Genomic DNA, 21,286 nt, shown 5'->3' with positions numbered 1-21,286 from the left:
ATTTTAAAATAAAGACGGTTTAAAATCGTGAACCGGATCCGGAACCGCTAGTTTACGGTTCAATATCCAATTTTTTTGATTCATAAATTTAATAAACTGAAATCCAAATATTGGGTTCTGATCTGAATCATAACCGAAAACTTTCAATTCGATTGCTAAAGTGTCCGATTCAGTTCAAACCGAACCGTGATCATCCCTATGTATACGAATAATTTGTTGGAGAAGAAAAATAAATAAAATATTTACTTTAAGGGTAGAAATGTCAATTTAATATATTAGGGGTAAAAATCGCCACTTTTAGAATAATTGAGGGGACTAATGTGCTTACATGAATAATTCAGGGGGGAATAGTGCTATAAGTATACAACTTAGGGGGGAAAAGTACCATTTTCCCATTTTAGAAAGAAAATTTAAAAATAACTTTGAGACAAATTATCCATCTTTTTAAACTTAAAATTGATGTTTTCTCTTTTGATTATAATGTGTCTTCTTCTTTTACTACTCTCAACACAGAACGTCAATCAATAGGTCAACATCCATCAAATATGTTTTCTCAAAACTCCCTTAGCTTATCTATTGTATTGCTTTTGTTATGCAATTCTAGGATTTATTTACAACGTGTTACATAAATTTTCAAAAGCAAAATTTGAATTTGGTCATTTAGTATTTATTTATAATAATAATAATAATAATAATAATCATAATAATAATAATAACAACAACAATAAGAAATTTTGGACTTTATAATACTTATTTCATTTCAATTCTCATGTATACCAAACATTGGAATTGAGTTTCCAACACTACAAGAAATTTCACATTTAATGACAACACAAGTTATCATAAAAAAATATCGATTTATAACTCAGTGGTAGAGTGTCACCTTGACGTGGTGGAAGTCATCAGTTCGAGCCTGATTATCCCTAAGTCCAATGAGAGTTTTTTTAGTTGGATTTGCCCCCTGTTGTGATTCAATGAGAATGGATAAGAGGCTCGTGGGATTGATGTGAGGGGGCATGGATGGCTTTATTTATGGGAGCGAATATGAAGCGCATGGATAGAAGTTATGCCTTAGAATGAATTCCGAATTCGCTTTGTCTACGAACAATAAAGCTATAAGTAATGCAACTATGAATCTCATGGAGAGTTCGATCCTGGCTCAAGATGAATGCTGGTGGCATGCTTCACACATATATAGTAAGTTATATTGTAAAACAAAAACCTAACATTTGAAACCAATCAAGTATTTCCATCTCAAACACCTTTTAGTGTGCGTATTGTGCATGCGTGGTGCGTGCGTTGTGTGAGATGAAGCCAGCCATAGCTAGGACTGGCAAATCCGAGGTGTGGAAATAGTCAAACTCTTCATCTGGAAGATCACGAAGAATGGGCTGCTTGTTATCATGGATAGAAGAAAACGTGGGCTAATTGAGGATAGAGGCTGCTCAAGATGTGGTGAGGGTGATGAGTCACTCGACCACCTGTTTCGACGTTATGATTATGCTAGGAGTTGCTTGATCCAATGTCGAGCATCGACTAACTTCAATGCTGCGACGCACACCCCTCCTTCTTCGCTGGATTGAGGAGAATTGCAATAGAAATTGCACTAACCAGGCAGAGGAGATATGGAGATTGGTTTTCCCTACTTGCTTTGGAACGTTTGGAAGACGAATGAATTCATCTTTAATAACAGGGTTTGGCCCAGCAGGGAGGTAGTCTGATAGACGGTTGCATATATATATCTCGAACCAACAAGTTCATTGGTTCAATACAAGAAAGCTAATTTATTGCTCCATAGGGAATCAAACTTAAAACATTAATGTAGTTGAGCGGCATAGCTGTGACCTTTCAAATAAGAGGTCTCAGGTTTGAACACCGTAGGTATGAACAGATATTATATTGTAATAGAATCATTGTAGTTGTTCGAGGCATTCCTCATACTTGTTGTGATAATATGCTATAACACAACTCATTTTACTTGTTCTATTTACTATTTATTTGTAATCTAACTCTCCTTTCTTTGGTGTTTGCTTTAATATTTTTATAATTTTAAATTCACTTTTTTTTTGTATGTTCAATAGTATTCGATATATCTACTACTAATAAGAGTCAATGAAGTTAGGTCTATAATGAGAACTAAAAAATGTTTGTCCCATTATTTGATGAAATGAATGGTTCAGATTATTTTGATTTTATTTTTTTTTTTTAAATTTTTCTACTTTATCCTCTATTATATTCTTTTCTTCTATTAAAAACACACACATTCCGTTAGTATAAACTTTAGTAACGAAATATTCCATTAATTATTTATTATTCTTAACGTACATGACTATAAGAAATGTCTTAGGTTCAAACGACATCCCAATCAGAGTTGGCATAATTGTTGAACATATACTACGAATATGTGTAGAGTGAATATGTTAGAGTGTATTAAAAAAAATACAATGTAAAATTTAACATGAATTTTAATCAAATAATTAGCCAGACTAAATACATAACATTCAAAGTTGAACATCAAAGATTCAAATAAGGAATTTTGAAAATTACTTGCATTTAAAAATAAATAAATTAGGCTAGGGTTTTTTCCTAATTTTTTTTTTGTTTAATTAATATTCATTTGATTATTTAGAACAATACTCAATATTTCAATTATGCTTTTGCATTATTGGGAATGATTTAGGTCATTATGGCATTAGTATTTTTTGTTTGTATTTCTATAATGATACAATTGTACATTACTTTACAAATATTATACTATTGTTTTTTTATCAGACAAAATTATTCTTATATCATTATCAGACCTAAGCGACCTAGCTACAAAGTCAATCATTATTGCATGGACCATGGTCCACACAACTGTGTGGACCATAAATGAAAAGTACATTTTTAATATACTAAGGGTACATTATTTATGTACTAAAGGTACATTTTTTGAAAGTACATTTTTAATATACTAAGGGTACATTATTTTATATAATGTACCTTCGGTACAAAAAAATGTACCTTCAATATATTAAAAATATACCTGATATTTATGGTCTACACAATTGTGTGGACCACAGTCCACACAATAATTTTCCCTACAAAGTTGTTGATTAGAAATACTTCTACACCTGGGCTCTAAACGGTAAGACCAATGTCCAAAGAATTAACAATGTTGACACCCTATTGACTCTAATTGAACAAGTTTACACATCATTCTCAAAATTTTATCAATGCATTAAAGCTTCTAAAGAAATTTGTAAGTTAATTTTTACTATATCATTGGAAAAATATAATATCTATTGTAACAATATATTACGAATTATTTATCCGCATATTCTATTGACAGCAATTGTCATAGACAAACTCCCAAAATAATTCGTCTCAACAACGAATGAAAAAAAAAATCAATGACTTCAAAAATTTATCTTACCTTATCTAACACATAAAGGACTGATATGCTTTTATGCTGATAATAATATGTACATGGTAATTAGATCATTATCTTACGTAGCTACATTTAAAACTCATTATTAAAAATGTTGATGTAGGGCAATAGAACATCGGGACACACTTGACGCATTAAAAAGATACCGAGACTACAACAATGCTACAATCAATCTTGCAAATCTAGAAAATGATGAAATTTCATAAATAGCCATCGTTGCAGTATTCATTTATCCTATATGTAAAATACTCATTATGCATCCTTTAAATATATTAGAACTAATATAAATTTATAATTAATTTCATTTTCTAGACTCAATCTACTTGGATTAAAGGCAGAATCATCATCAATCTTGACTAAAAAAAACAATTGGTATATAAGATATAGCCACTGTTTAAAAATGGTTTATGCACAAAGTGACAAAGTATTTAACTACATGCATTGTGGTGAAAAGGTATCAGTGGGTACTCCAAGGTTAGTATAAATTCAACAAATTTTTTTTACAAAAAATACACGCACACACAAAATCAAGTACTGCACTCATTCATACTAATTCCAAAAACATGAACTTCAAAATGAACATGTGCAAAATGGATGTGAAAATTGTTGATGAAACTGGACACATTGCGACATCAGTATTCAGACTACCTGCAGAGTCATTGTTGTTACTATCAAGTAAACAAGTTATGGAACTAGAATAAGAAGTACTACTCATGAACCTTTCTACAAATATAATAAATATTAATATTTTGTTCAATACTTCACATGAAAATCTACAACACACGTCTTACAACGCATGAAACATATAGGGAAAAAAATTACCGCTGCCAAATATCAACAGACACTTGCAAGATCAAGAGTTGATATACAACTAAGATCCCAGTCATGTACACATCAAGGCAAATCCACAACTTCCTACATCATAATCTCATTGCACGATGCTGCCCTCTATGCTACCACCAGTAACCTAATTGCGCATGACACACTACCAATAAAAAAGAAGATGACAAGTACTGAAGATAAAGACAATGACAATGCTACCCAAAAAAAAAAAAAAAAAATTAATAAGACTTAGAGAAATTCAAATCAAAAGTAGCATTTATTTGACTATCGTTTTTAGACTAGATATTTAAATTAACGTTTTTACAAAGTTGCAAACAATTAGTTTAGTGACAACTATAAATTTTACAAAGTTGCAAAGAATTAGTTTACCTCTATTCATTTGACTCAAAGTAGTAGCAGTGCATTGGCAAATTATATACCTTGAATAATAGTTTATATTGCATTGTGGATCTTAGTCTAAAATAACCTTCAGATTATGTATCTGTAGTTGACACATTCTGTACATGCAGTTAACCATTTCTATACATGTAAACAAATTGAAGGCACATCACTTAGTAGTTACAAACACACAACATGATAGATACAAATACACCAATTGTTTTTTTTTTTTTTTTTTTTTTTGAACGGTAATACACCAATTGTTAATTGTAAGTATAAAATATGTTATTAACTGCAGACATATAAGATGTTGACATGTTAATCAACGTTTTATGTGTCTACAGTTAATATATTTTGTACCTACAGTTAACAATTTATATATCTACAATTATCATGTTATATGTATGTAATTACCCATGTTATGTACTTTCAATTTATTTATAAGTACAAAATATATTAAGACACATAATTTTTAGACTAGGATTCAAAACATGAATCCTGATCCATGCTATAATAATTGCTTGGATTGAAAGAAATTGTGGTGTAGCGGTTTTAAAGTATTGCGATAAAGCCTAAAGGCGGTTACGTGGCTTAGCAATTCAGGATATGATGCAATATATTTTGAGCAAATTATACTATTGTATTATGCGTATGCAATTAATATATTATGTACATGTAGATTAAAGGTACATAATATTTTAACTGCATATACATAATACGTTAATTGCAGGCGCATAATATGCAGTAAACATATTATGTGTTTGTAGTTAAAATATCATGTGATTGTAGTTAACAAATTATGTGCCTTTAATTTATTAACCGAATGTATATAATAGGTTAATTACAAAAATATAATTTTTGAATTAGGACTCACAATGTAAAGTTGACTCTGATATATTTTATAACAATTCTATATTAAGTAAGGTGGTGGTTAATAATAATATTAATACAGGCGAAAATGGTGAGGGGGTTGGGGGAAATGGACAACCACAGCATTAATGTCGGCCGCAACGGTTGGTTGTTGTAAGCCGAAAAGTCACTTTAGACCACAAATTCATCAATCTGGCTGTGTTCCAACTTCCAAGTTTGAGTGAGCATACAGTAGAATTAGATAATTAAAGTTTCTACGTTACCTTAAATTTTTGGGATAAAGTACAAATAAGCCACTTAACTATTTGGAAAAAAGCAATTAAGTCATCGAACTCAAATAATCCCCAAATAAGCCATTGAACCCGGAAAAAAAAAAGCAATTAATATTTTTAACAGGTTAACTTCAAGTTTTTACTGACTGGATTGCCAAATGTTTATTTTATTTACGTCTTTTTATTATTATAATCCATCTACATAGTAATATATTTTAAAGTAATTATAATCAAAGTAGTTTTGTCTTGTCTAGATCTAATTTATTTATTTATTATTATTTTTTTAAACAAAAGATCTAGTGAAAAAATAATAATAAATAAAAAAATCAAATCTCGACAAGATAAAACTATTTTGACTATAATTATTTTAAAACATAATACTATTCAAGTAGATAATATTAATAAAGAAAATAATAAACGTAAATAAAATAAACATTTGGCAATCCAATCAGCAAAAACTTGGAGTTAACCTATAAAAAAGTGTTAATTGCTCTTTTTTTCAGGGTTCAATGGCTTATTTGCTCTTTTTTTCCGGGTTCAATGGCTTATTTGATGGTTATTTGAGTTCGATGGCTTAATTACTGTTTCCCAAATAGTTCAGTAGCTTATTTGTACTTTATCCCTAAATTTTTATGGAAATTTTGCTAATGCATTTTTTTACCATGTGCTTTTCTTAATAAATAAAAATCAAGATATATATTCTGGTCAAATTAATTAGGCGATCACTATAATTAATTGTGAAATAATTAATTAAAACTGTATTTGCCAAGCACCTTGTGCTCAGATGACATGTAGTGACCTTTCTCATGTGGGAGGTCATAAGATCGAGTATTAGTGGAGGTTGAACAGGAGTCAGTAGCATTAAAAAAAAAATTAAAACTTTACTTTGGTGAAATCATTCATCCATCAAAATATAATTGAAATATATATTAATTTGGTTAATTTAGTAAATTTTAGACTTAATTAAATGATAACTAAAATTGTTTAAATTTAAAATCGTTAATTTTGTTATAAATATAATCATTATGTGGACATTATTATAGATTATATAACAGTTGTAACGGTTCATGTATTTATGTCTTCATTATGTCTTCCGTTACATTTGTATATATATTATATATAGATGTGATATGATTGTATGGAGGATAGAGATGAATGAATAAGAGATGATCTTCTTTGCCTTGCTTCTTACCTTCTCCTTCTTCAATTACATTGATCATTGTTTGAGCTAATGGGTTACAACACGTTATCAGTACTTTGCTATACATATTTGCAAGGAGAATCAGAGGTGATAACTGGTCTATCACGATTGTCCGAGGTCGTTTTGCTGGCGGCAGATCACTGTCGCCCACTTTCTGTAGTGCGGACGTCGGTCGCCATTTTTTCCGCTAGCCCTAGTGCCGATCTTCTATCAGGCATCCTCACCACAACCTCAACAGAAACTGATCCCAGATCGAAGCTAAGGTAAAGCCTCCATCGATGAAACTTGGGTCGGATCGTGAGAACCCTTGGACGGTTGTCGATCTCCAATCGGACCACCATACATGTGGCCGAACTTGGCTGTTCTCCGCTCATCATTGCCTCCCTCTCTCCGTTCTCCACCACTGTGCGATCGATCTTTGGCGGCTTCGTCTCATCACCGACGCTCCATTGTTAGGCGTGAACGAGGGTTTTCCAGGGCGCTTAGACGCCGGCGTTGCGGACCAATCTGGATGGACGCTATCTCGATCGCAGGCTATCCCAGCGCCTGATCTTGGAACTGATGGCTCCTCGGATCGGCAAAACAAAGAGCCTGTACACCCAGCTTCGCTGGCCAAAGCCAGATCTACGTACGTCACCAAGGATGAAATGAAAATAGACAAACAGAAGGTTAATTAACAAAGGGGAAAATTAAATTAAGTACGGAGATGGTGACATGTCTCGTGAAATCACCTGGCATGAATGGATTCAATAAGCTACCCTGCTTGTTTATCAATGCTATAGTTCAGAGATAAGTAACTCATATTTCTTTTTAAATGCTTTTATAAGATTTATTAATAGTTAATGAATGTGGCAATTTTTGATGCATATGATATATAAATATATATCTGGATCTGGATATTGGCAAAAATGATTTATACATACATTTATAATGTCTGCTTCCTTTTCTTAAATAAATAGAGCATGGCGCATAAAAATGCTTGCAGCTACTGAAACATTATATTGAGGGAGTTTGACATGCAATGGATTACATTGGAACACTTCAGTATATTTGACATGGTTTATTAACTACTCACATTCTTTGTATTGTGTTTGACAGCTACTGAATGTTGAGTGTAGTGTTTACTTGCTATGATAATGCTCAGAATGATCCTGAGTCTTTTCTCAATCGTTGGACTGTTTTATTTGTTGGTCTTGGATGAATCCGATGAAGTGAGGAAAGGAAGTTGTGAAGTTGCTCTCAGCATGCTTGAGTCCAAGAGATAAGTTGCTCTGGATTCATATATTGCGCCTGCGCTTGTAGAATCATCGTGGTTACACCCAAGCATTACAATTATGTCCAAATCTCTATGAGCTAAGTATTATTTTTCTATAGAAAATATTTATATATGCATATATTTATGTGATACTCTGTGCAATTGTCATATTTATATATGCATATGATAATCACATTGTGGATATAAATTCTACTCTTTGAGAAGGAAATATGCCATGTCCTTTAAAGCATTATGATTGGTACATGAAATATTGTGATATGCTTACTTGACGTGACTACTCCATATATTGTATATATGGTGATTTTATGGTGTCTAGGAAGAATGATTTTACACATAATAATCATTGCCTGAAAATTCTAAGGGGGCAGTTAAAAATTAAATTCGTGAAAAATACTTCCCGAACTCCTTTTGGCATGATTGTTTTTTTTTCTGGAGAACCCAAACTTATGGTATTTGATATCTATAAAGAGTTTTTGTTGAAAATATGCTCCAGTTATCCCAGAAAATTTTGTAAAGTAATTTTCTGCCTGGCGCAGTGTTGAAAAATTTTGGGAAAAATACTTCCACGTCTTGGATTGACATGAAATTTTTATATACTTTCAAGACTTGCTGAATTTCATATTTGCAAAATTTGGTGTACAAATGTGTTAAGGTTTTTTCCTAAAAAAATTTTGCAATCTTAATGCATCTGTATAATTTATCGGTAAAGTATGCATATTGTTGATTCACAAGAAAATATGTTTAGTATCACCCATGTCATGCATCCAAATTGATGCTTAATTGTTTTTTTTAGAAAGCATGATAAATAGACGAAATTATGATATGTTATCTTGATGAGTTCACTCCATTGTATGTTGAGTACTCTACTTGTTTCTCTAATTGTCATGAAACACTTAATTAAGATACACAATATCATATTTTTTTTAACTAAAGCTCTAATTCTTAATAGAGCTTTGTTTGGAAAGCAATTTATGCAATTTTGGAGGAAATATGTTTTTTGGGGACCTTCAAAAATTGAATAACCAATATCTTGATCCACTACATATCACATACGCTAGTACATGATGCATTTCCCTATCTGCGTTCAATTTTTTTAATATGCAACCCTTCTAGCTATATCTCATCATGAGAAATCAACAGTGATGTTGGTTGCATTATAAGATCTTTTCTCGACATTAGGGGGAGATTTGAAATTTATAATTAATTAAATGCCGAGAAATTGATAAAAATCTTCAAACCCATGTACTAGCCTTATAGAACAAGAAGTTCAGTCATGGAACAAATTATGTTATCTGCTAGAAATCTCAATGAGTGACTAAGTCCATAGAAAATATTTTAAGAGTTGAAATCCCCAACTAGGACTAAAAATCTCTACCATTATGCCAGAAGCATATATTGATTTAAGAATTTACAAAACTAGATCTAGTATAGAAATTTCGTCACTCCAGAAATATAGAAATTTTATCCTGAAGATATTCGTCTAGAAGGCGAAAACCCCCAGTAAAATTGTAGGTGCACCAAATAACTAAAATACTGGGGAAGCGGAACAACCAAATCCAAATACTTTTGGGAAATGCCATATATTTGGTTGATACAAAATTGCCATGTGTATAAAAGATATTTACAAAGCTGTTATAGTTGTCGACAACATTTTTTGCCTCTATTGCTCATAAATACTTAAATCTGGATCCAGAAATGAAAATAGTAGTATAACGCCTGCAGCGTGCTAACTGTTTTCATAGAAAATAGCAATTAAGGCATACAAATCAGAATTCGCTAATAAATTAAGGCGAGTGGAGGGTTTTCGCAGAGACCCAATATTAGTCATGGCTTTATATTCCGCTATTCAATAAAACTAGCAGTAAATAAATTAGATATGTAGCTAATAGTTATAGTTATCACATATTTATATGGGTAACTTGTTACTTATATTTAAAATCCTTGATGGATTTTCTCAAAATGTGATGAATGAAAATCACAAAATAAGAAGTATAAAAGTTAGTAAGTTACTAACTATGATTTTTTCTTATAGTCAATAAATTGATTAAAAGTATTTTCTCTCCCATAACAAAGTATGAAAATATATTATCATAAACATGCCTAGTAATGTTATATGTGATTGGAAAACTCAAATATCGTTTCCTCTTGAAAATATCCTAAATATATCCTCTAGTTTATCTTGAAAATCCCTAATGGATTTATAATTCCCGAAATGAGGATTTATTTAAGTGCCATTATTTACTTTTTAGAGAGTTGCGAATGGGGTTATTATCCTCATATAGAAGGAATAATATGTACCATTATGTGCTCAATAAAGAGTTGATAATGGACTTATTTATTATCTCAGTCAATATTTATAGTGTAAACATCAATGAAATATATAAAGAGTTTAATGATGTTAAGTTATGAGATGAGATAACGAATAGCAAATCAAGGTACAAATACTCGTATTGATGCTTTTTGGCATGAAGTCATCATACTTGTTACAGATAAAAACGTATATAGTTTTTCATGATATAAAATACCTTGATCCACATGAACTCCAGAAGAGTGATAAAATATTTGTTCAGAAGGTTTGCTCTAGTGACAAGTTAGCAAATGTATACCTACAAATATTCATAAGATTGATATGTGTAGGTAAAGAAAAATTATTATATTTAAGGGGAGCAACAAAATATAAACTATAAATAATTTTATTAGTCCAGATGATCATAAGAAAATATGATGACAATCCTGAAGATTGTACCATATCCCTTCTCTACACCCTTTAGAAACAATGATGATTTTACAGGCAATATAGAATTTGAAGATTGTTATCTTCAGGGGGATACATGAAGTACATTCACTCGAGTCAATCCTGTAGATTGGTCAATCATGTAAGATTGGGTCTTAAAAGGACTAATAGTTATACTTTTTTGCAGCATATACATATCATGTAATCTTTTCCTCACTAGGTTTTTCCCAATGGGTTTTCTAGTGTGGTTTTTAACGAGGCATGAGTATGATATAGTAATGACAATGGGGAAAAGTTACAAAATAATTGGTTAATAAATGAACAAACTCCAAAATCCTGAAGATTATGCAGATTATGCGAACAAACTCCAAAATCCTGAAGATTATGCAGATTATGCCTTGAAGGATTATGGTGTACTCTTTTTCCCTTAACTAAGTTTTTCCTACAGGGTTTTCTTAAGTTAAGGTTTTTAATGAGGCGACCAATACAATATATGTTTTATATATATTATGTACTCTTTTCTTCAACTAGGTTTTTCCCACGTGGTTTTCCTAGTGAAGTTTTTAATGAGGCATGAATATATTTTCTATTATACTATTTTCTTGTCTAGGTTTTTCCCACAGGGTTTTCCTAGCAAGTTTTTAACGAGGCAAGGTCATGGACAAATAATGTCCAAGGGGGAGTGTTATAAATATAATCATTATGTGGACATTATTATAGATTATATAACAGTTGTAACGGTTCATGTATTTATGTCTTCATTATGTCTTCCGTTACATTTGTATATATATTATATATAGATGTGATATGATTGTATGGAGGATAGAGATGAATGAATAAGAGATGATATTCTTTGCCTTGCTTCTTACCTTCTCCTTCTTCAATTACATTGATCATTGTTTGAGCTAATGGGTTACAACAAATTTGGCATAATTCAGGTATCAACCAAATTAATTACTTGAAATGATTTCAGTTAATTAGACATTCTTAATATCAAAGAAGAAAAAATTTATCATCTTTGATGAAACCATATTATTATTATTATTACTAGTATTTGTCCCGTGCGATGCACGGAAAATATGTTATAAAAATATACCCTATATGAATTAATATATATAAATTTTGTTATTTAATAATTATTATGTGTGAATTCCTATGATAAAATTATGAACATAAATATATTTACGATTAAAATAATATTTAAGGTGGATGATTACTACAAATCTTAAATTATATTAAAAATTTAGTACATAGTATTTAATATTACAAATTTTTAAGAACTTAATAAACTATAATAGTAATTGAATTACAATTTTAGAGTCACCACAGATCAAAATTTTTAGACCTTTGAGATTTCTAACTCTAGATGTAGCAACATACAATTGACCTTTAAAGACCAAACAATCACAATCTTAGTTCAAACATTGATTTTTTCTTTCAAATACTATCGAATTAAGTGTGTAATCAATAAAAGATGAGAACTAATAATTCGAGAATATAATCTTAATGTTACTAAGCCTACTTCACGTCAATTAAGTTGAAGAGTGTTGTTGGATAGTATCCGACGAATCCACGAATAACGCATCTTTGTCTCTGTAGTCCTCGATATGCACATCAACAATCTTAAATATTAGGCCGCCTATCTATGCTATATATTAATTTCAAACTTATGAACTTTGGGGTTGCACGTGTGGTGTGCATGCATGCTTCTTAAAGCCATATGGTCTTGTGAAAATTAAATGTTGTTAATACCAACATTTAACCATTAATATCAACATTTAATTTTCACAAGACCATATATCTTTATTATAATTAAGATGATTATTATTATTATTATTATTATTATTATTATTATTATTATTATTATAAATTATTATTATTATTATTATTATTATTATTATTATTATTATTATTATTATTATTATTATTATTATTGAATGCTATTGACTCCTATACGACCACGAGGTCTTTGGCCCATATGATTATTCTGTCTTATTTTACTTCTCATATTTACAGTTCATTGATTAAACTAACTTTTTTTTCATATTTTGCTTATTTTTAATTATTTTTTAAAATTATTTTTAAATTTAATTTTTCGTGTTTAATAGTGTTTTAAATATAATTTCAAAATATATAAAAATTTTATATAGTAATATTAAACTTAATATTATAAAAAAATAAATAAAAAATAACTTCAATTAATTCTCGTTAATTAAACTAGATACATAAAATGAGACGGTGAGATTATTTTGAAGAGTTCTATACTCAAATCTTACTCCCTCAAATTTACTCCTTATATGACGGACGTTGATATGTTATTTTTTCATGTGGGCCCCTGTAAAAGTGTCTACATCAAAGTTTGAAGTGTATGAATAAAAGTTAGGAATAGAGAATGAGACTATATATATATATATATATATATATATATATATATATATATATATATATATATATATATATATATATATATATATATATATATATATAGGGAAGGGATCAGGTGTGGGAATGGCTTCCTGTGCGGTTGTGCGGTTGGACGCACATTAAGCATTAAACTAACGCACGTTAAGTACACACAAACAAAACACTTTAAGAACACAAATTACGCACCTTAAGAACACAAACCACGCACCTTAACCACATAACAAAGCACCTTAAGAACACAAACCACGCACCTAAGGTTTTAAAAATGGTTCACTTTAAATTTTACATAACTGACGCACCTTAAGCATACAAATCACGCACCTTAAATATGAAAATAACACACATTAAGAAGGAAACTCACACACCTAAGTGTTAGCAACTACTCACATTAAGCTCAAACCCACGCACCTTAAGCACAAAACTCACGCATCTTAAGTTTCAACAACTACTACCATTAAGTACATAACCCACGCACCTTTAGCACAAAACTCACGCACCTTATATACAAAACTCACGCACCTTAAACACAAAACCACTAACATTAATGTTGACCTAGATACAAAAATTACCAAATTGCCACCGCTTTTTTTTAAAAAAATTTTGGTAATCTTAGACGTTGATTTAAGCAGAATCAATAACTCGGACGGATGGTTCTAGTTTTAGTTTAGAATGGGAACATAAAGGTTCCAGATCCGATTAGATAAAATTGGGAATTGGGCGATTCTGGTTCCAAACCGGAAAGAAATAATAACAATAACAATATACTTTACAAAAAAAAAAAAAAGAAGAGTTTCGAACTAATGGTTCAAACCGAAATTACAATTTTTCTAAAAGGTTTCGGTTGCGGTTTGCCATTTCCAAAATCGGAACCAAACAATGGTAACATCTACGAACGGGTCTATTAAACTTGTTGACAAGTTCAATTAGGATTGTGCATCGGATGGATTCGGGGGGTTCAAATTTTGAAACCACCCATCCGTTTTGAGTTCGAATTAAAAGTTGTTAACCCAATCTTAAAGATCATATTTGGACACATTCACTCGTATATTCGGTTATTTTTCGGGTTCCAATAAATAATTCAAAAACTAATAAATGTAGTTAAATACTAAGTACAAACTGCAAACTTTCTACTTACAAGTTACAAACTTAAACCTTACAAAATTAAAGACAAAAAACACACGTACAATTGTCAATTGATACTTTGCAATTCACATTTGAGAAAGCGTTAAACACACACACACACACACACAAATATATATATATATATATATATATATATATATATATATATATATATATATATATATGCCCGTTAATGAATACGACAACTCGCGAAATTTAGATGGAGATAGGAATACCCGGTTTTATCACAACTCGGCCCTTATTAGAAAGAACAAAAATCACTTGAGATTCCTTAAAATGCAAGGAACTTGGACCGTTGATCCGATCACATTGTCTAATCACATTATTGACTACTTTTCATCTTTGTTTGACAGGGTTATACTTGATGAAGAGGCAAGGATGACACCGGGGGCTGAGTCCTTTAGAATTTCCACAACCCAAGCAAATAGTTTGATCCGGAGAGAGCCTCTATGGAAGAAGTTAAAAAAGAGACCTTTGGTATGAAGAAGTTTAGGAGTCCTGGTCCTGACAGGATCCCCGCCTTTTTCTATTAGCATTTCTGGGAGGAAGAGGGGCCTGCCTTGACTAGGATGGTTAATCAGGCCCTCGAGTGTGATTCAGTGCATAGATCCCTTCTACGGGCTTTCATGAACCTTATCCCAAAGAAGGATACCCTTGAATCGGCAGCAGACTTTAGACTGATTACCCTCCTCAATGTTGCCTTTAAAGTTATCTCTAAAGTGATCGTCAACAGAATGAAACCCATCATGTGCAAGGTGATCGGCCACTATCAAAATATCTTTTTACCAGGGCGCTTTACTTTGGATAATGTGGTGTTTAACGCAATAGATTATCCACACTATGAATAAGAAGCTTGGAAAGAAAGGGCTTATGGTGGTGAAAGTAGACCTTCAAACAGCTTACGACAGTGTTGACTGGAGTTTCCTAAAGGAGACTATTGAGGGTTTTGGCCTCCTGAGAAGTTTGGTGGACCTCATCCTCTTCTCCCTTAGAGAAAGCGACATCTCTATCCTTTGGAACGGTGGCCGCCTTCCTCCCTTTGTTCCGGGGCGTGGTCTATGACAAGGTGACCCTCTAGCCCCCTACCTGTTCAACCTCGTCATGGAAAGATTAGCTCATGACATCCAGCATGAAATGTCCTTTAAGGTCTTGGAAACTGATCTATATCACTAGAGGAGGAATTTGCATCTCTCATATCTTCTTCGCCGATGATCTTTTATTATTTAGAGAAGCATCGGAGGGCAAGCAAAAAAGATGATGGAATGCCTTAACAGACTCAACAAGGCTTCCAAGCTCAAGGTTAACCTCTCTAAATCTCAAATGTTTTGCTCTCTTAACACGTGTGCAGGTTTGAAGAGGCGTATTGGTGACTACACGAGGATCCCTCTCACTTCCCATATTGGATCCTACCTTAGTATCCCCTTGCTTAAAAAACGTGTCTCCAAAGACACGTTCTTGTCAATCATTGACAAAATGAGAAGGAAGCTGTCTAGGTGGAAAACACACTCCCTTAGCATGGCGGGAAGAAGAGTCCCTGTCCAATCCTCTCTCACTACGGTCCCAACTTACACTATGGCCCTCCTGGTAAGTACTTGTAACGACATTGATAGGATTTGCAGGAACTTCCTTTGGGGTCATGCAGAAGACACCAAAAAGATCCATACTGTTAATTGGACTGACATCTGTTCCCCCCGGTCTATGTGTGGCCTGGGCCTCAGAAAGGCGAAAGACTTCAATCTGGCCTTTCTCTCTAGGCTTGCTTGGCAAGTTCTAACTAATCAAGACAAGCTGCGAGTGAAAGCGATTAGGGAGAAATACATTAAAAATGAAGATTTCCTCCGCATTAATAACGTCGATGTTCAGACGCTGCCATGCTGCTATGGATGGCTGGAGTATTGCCACCCCTCTTACCAGCTTCAACGTAAACAGCCACATTCCATTTATTTTTTCGAGACCTCTCGGTCCCTCTCGTTCGCCAAAAAAGAAAATGATGTATATATAAAGTTTATAATGTTTTTAAATAATTTATATACATGGATAACTATACAAAACAAAACCAAATAATGGTATCCGAGTTGAACTTCCATTTGGAAGGTTGTGAGTTCGAGCCTCAGTGGAGGCGCTATTGGTTCTTTGTGTTTCAGTAGGTTGAGAAAGTATATGAACAGATACTACAATGTAATAGAGCTAGTAGCATTCAAAAAAAATACAAAACAAAACCAACAAAATTATAGCTTAATTGTTTGGTTTGTGTAAGAGCATATTAATAATAAGCTAAGGTTAAGGGTTTGGGTCTATCTTTATACATAATTTTTAAATATTATACCAAATAATTTAAAAAAATTTGAATGTTAGGGGTTGCAGGGGCGATGTTTTTTCTAGATCGGTCTTTATTACTGAGACGATTCTAAACTTGGACCCAGAACCTTCAAATTAAATGGTCAAAACAGGACCAACCCAATATAGGGCGATCCTGATTTGGACCTAAGCCAAGTCTAGGAATTGTCAAACTCTCTTTGCGGCCTGGCCCAATATAGGGCAATCTGGATTTGTACCTAAGCCAAGTCTAGGAATTGCCCAGACTCTCTTTGCGGCCAGGCTAGTTCAAGACTCGGTTGGTCCTAAAAAGTTCCGTGGCCACATCTAACTCATGCTTTGTTTGGCACACCTAGCTGAAAACTGAAAAGATAATAGCTAGTAAGTTAATTGATTGAAATTAAAATAGTATAAAAACTTATAAAATGATGAGCTAAAATATTAGATTTTTAATTAATGAAGGATAGATGATGTCATGCGTTTTTTAATAAACTATTATTTTAAATTCTTCATATTTTATTAAACAAAATTTATAATTTAAAATAAATTATAATTTTTCTAAAATAAAATTTACCAAATCGTTGCTTACTCTTCCTTAGGATCCAATGAAAAGCTTAGTCAAATTGGTCAAATTTTACTTATTTAATGTGCCAATTGTTTTAATGCCATGCAAGATGCCAAGAAATCTTACACCTTGTACAATAGGATGCGGATAAGGCGGAGCCAACAACCAACCACTCGCGTTCTGCCTTCTTCTTCTCTTCTCTTCCCAATTCCCCTCTCAAATCTTTCAATCTCCTCAAGTACCGTACCAGAGAGCAATCTTTGTCTCCTTCTCTCCTTTCAGCACTAAATCCATGCCCCCAAAACCTCCTTTCTTCTTCTTCTTCTCCCTCTCCGCATAATCGCATCCGTAAATGGAGGCAAGGGCACGGCGTCGTACCGCTCTTCTCTCTTCCCATGTCTGCCCCACACCACCAGTTTCTGAAACCAAATGCTTCTCCCCACTCTCTGTTGCCACTTGCTCTTCCAGCTCCGACGCCGGAGACAAACAACAAGGCGACTGCGTTTTCTGTAAGATTGTTAGAGGAGAAGCTCCGGCTTTGAAGGTACTTCAATTTACCCTTTCTTAAATTATATGCACCACAGTGCATTCTGGGTAATTTCAATTTTATACCCATCCAAGTTAAGGATAGAAAGCATGCTACTTTAACCTCGAGGGTGTGATTGAGTAGAAGGGTCTCGATCACCTATTGGTATGGAGCAGTTTTAAATCTCCGGGTCATTTGTTTGGGATAAGATTGGTGAAAGTTTGGGGCCTAAGAATGTCAGTTGAATCTCAATTGTTGAGCTTATCAATGGATTGATAAGACTATTTTTCTAGTGATGGAATAAATTAAATGAACTTGTCTTTATATTGGAGAAAGCTTTGGTTGGTCGCTGTCAAATGGCATGGGTAGGAGCTATTTATTGAAGATGAACTTTGGGCCATTTGCAAATTTTCTGTTGGGAGAATAAAAATGAGATTTATTTGTGCCAACATGTTAGATTTCATAATATGTTTCTTTTTGTGCCAATTTGGGTAGTGTAGTAGACCTATTCAAATGGAAAGATACTAGAAATATCAAGTTTTAGCAAGAATCTGTTCCTTTATACAGAATCAGGTAATTGGTTAGTTAATTTGATCCTCTACCTAAATCAAGTGAATTTGTCTCTCAACATAGAGGTAGAGAAGAAGATGGAATATATTATATATGTATATCTACTGTTTGTACTTCCTACTCATCTAACAATACATGGGATATCATTTGACTACAGGTATATGAAGATGATGTATGTCTTTGCATTTTAGATACAAATCCCTTGAGTTGGGGGTAAGGTATCATCTCTTCATCTCCAAAGTCTTTTGCTTGCTATCTGAATTTTATACTATTTTGGGTGACGAGTAAAACCCGCAACCACTACCTGAGGGTGTGCACTGGGTAAACCCCGCCTTATGATCCTGGCCAGCAAAGGACCACAGGGAGGTAAACCAGCCTAGGTTGTCCATAGCTGACCGGCTCAAACCAAGGGGCTGGGATTTGAACTTGTGACCTTGTGGTTACAAGTTTGTATCCTTAGCTATCTTGGTTGGGATTACCGCCATTCTATACTTTTTTAGTTCTGCCTCCTGGACATAGCCTTAGAGGTTGGGTCTTGAAGGACTGTTGGAATCTGAGCAATCATAGTTTTACTCTGTAGCTATGACACAATTTTCAGTGTTCATTCATTTCTAGGGGTTTTGTCATCCACTAATTGCTACATACTTCAATGCCAGGCACTCATTGATTATCCCAAAATGCCATTTTCCTACTCTTGAAGCAACTCCACCATCTGTAAGTATGTTCTTAGTATTCCGCAGGGATATGTGATAACTAATGGTTCAGAACGATGGAACTCTTCTAGTTTAGTATTACTCTATTAGTCTGCTACAAGATGTCTTAAGTAAAAATTTGTTATTTAAACTTCCTGATCTCACTAATCTGAAGAGATTTGTTTCCAGGTTGTAGCTGAAATGTGCTCAAAAGTACCCCTCATTAGTAATGCAGTCATGAAAGCCACAGAATCTGGTATATATGTTGCCTTCTTTCCTGATTTATAGTGCCATTCTTGTTTACATTTGTGTGTATGGGTACGTTTAGCTGACATATTTTTTACCGGTGAAATTTGGACTTACAGATTCATTCAATTTGCTAGTTAACAATGGTGAAGCTGCAGGGCAAGTTATATTTCATGTAAGTGCCTATGATCATCAAGGCCTTTTTGGTCTGATCCTTATCGTAAACACATGAATTTCTTCACCCCAGAGGTTTTTCTTTGACTAATTTGATGATATAAGTGAGAGGGAGCTTACATGTTTCTTTCATAACTTTGTATTGCATGCCAAGTTCAGACACACATTCATATAATTCCTCGTAAAGCTAGCGATTGCTTATGGGCTTCTGAGGTATGTTTCTTACGGTTTTACCCTCTCGATAGTACGATGAAACTGAGTAACTCCTGATAAACACTTGTGTTTACAGAGTTTGAGGAGACGAAAACTGAAGTTAGATCATGAAGCTTCGCAACTTGCATATAGCATTCGTGAAAAGTTGCCATTTTTCGACAACCTTGAGGACAGCAAAGGTCAAGGATCTAGTCTCACTCATAGCTAGCAGATTTTATACTCTGTTTGTACTTTTTTGTCCCAAGGTGTGAGCATGAACCATCATAGTTTATGATTTCATGTAAAGGGTGCAATACTAGAATCTGTTATAAATGTCCAGTCATGTAATTGTTACTATTTATACTCAAAATCATGAAAATAAGAATGAACCTTAACCTATGCCTGATTCTCTGGGTGTTCTATTGTTGTGGTTCATGTGTATTTATAATAATGCATGCTATTTACATTTAGAATCTGCTTGTAACACTCTAACTTGGAATGAGTGTGTTGTTTTTGCTTGGATGCTTAATTAGATGTGCATGCTTGAGAAATTGTTACAAGTTGTTGCAAGGTGCTAAAAGACGTGCTAATCTAAGAGTTTTGGAAATTTAAAGGTTAATTGAGTTTATTATAGAGAAAAACTTAGATTTGAATGCTACGAATTTTTGAACAAGAGAATTAGACGAATGAAAGAAGATATGAGTAAGAATGAAAAAAAAAAAAAAATTGTTAGGGAACGATTAAAGTTTATGTTAAAAGAAGTAATTTTGAAAATAGTGTTTTACCCAAGTAAAGTAAGAATGGAAAGAATCCATTTTCGTTTAGAAAGAATTAGACAAAAATTTGTTTTGAGTTTATGTTGGTTCAAGCAATCCCGAAAGAGGAGTTGGAAAGTCAAAGAATTGACTAAGAAATTGGTATCAGAGTGGTACGAACTACGGGAGACTTAGGATGTTTGACCCTTAAGATTGAGTATAGAAACTCTAAGTAAAAGTCCTAGGAAGGACAAGTTAAGGAAAGACCTCCAAGTTGAAGTCTTGAGAAAGACAAGATAAGAAGGGAACTTTAAGTGGAAATTCCAGGAAGGATTCGATTAGGGAAAGAGCCCTAAGTTATGAAGATTGAGATAAGAAAGACTCTAAGTTCAGTGACTAAGTATGAGAATCAGAGTTAAGAGAAGCTCTAAGTATCAGTTAGGAATGCGGTGAGGTTGTGAGTTCCCTTGCGTTTGCCTATCTGTTTATGTGTTTTATCAACGTGTTTAAAGTGCTTTTATCTACCTTTTGAAAGTAAAGTAGAGAAGTTAAAAGTGAGAAGTTGAAAGAGAAAAACCAAGGGTTCCAATGTTGAAAGTGAAAAGCTAGGGGGGATTTACTAACAGGAAATTTTCAAGAATTTTTGAAAATTGAAAATTGAAAACAGCTAAAGTGTTTA

At 33.0% G+C, this 21,286-nt stretch overlaps 1 protein-coding gene and 1 long non-coding RNA gene across 2 annotated transcripts; one reads left to right on the top strand and one right to left on the bottom strand.

Annotated features, from left to right (window-relative positions):
- Window positions 1–1,038: 1,038 nt before the first annotated feature.
- Window positions 1,039–10,816, bottom strand: LOC109182686. The gene is made up of 3 exons (XR_002054395.1): window positions 10,806–10,816; window positions 4,208–4,216; window positions 1,039–1,113 (listed from the first exon to the last, which is right to left on the bottom strand). It is a non-coding gene; the product is annotated as an uncharacterized LOC109182686 (long non-coding RNA).
- Window positions 10,817–17,584: 6,768 nt separating this feature from the next.
- On the top strand, window positions 17,585–20,297 carry LOC109182853 (adenylylsulfatase HINT3). Its single transcript, XM_019333076.1, has 7 exons — window positions 17,585–17,996; window positions 18,706–18,761; window positions 19,205–19,262; window positions 19,430–19,496; window positions 19,606–19,661; window positions 19,820–19,873; window positions 19,950–20,297. The coding sequence occupies exons 1-7, from the start codon at window positions 17,805–17,807 to the stop codon at window positions 20,079–20,081; spliced, it is 615 nt and encodes a 204-aa protein (XP_019188621.1). The 5' UTR covers window positions 17,585–17,804; the 3' UTR covers window positions 20,082–20,297.
- The last annotated feature ends 989 nt before the right edge of the window (window positions 20,298–21,286 follow it).

Source organism: Ipomoea nil, unplaced genomic scaffold (genome assembly GCF_001879475.1).
Source record: "Ipomoea nil cultivar Tokyo-kokei standard unplaced genomic scaffold, Asagao_1.1 scaffold1074, whole genome shotgun sequence".
NCBI classification, from domain to species: domain Eukaryota; kingdom Viridiplantae; phylum Streptophyta; class Magnoliopsida; order Solanales; family Convolvulaceae; genus Ipomoea; species Ipomoea nil.
This window is presented reverse-complemented; position numbering and strand designations above follow the sequence as displayed.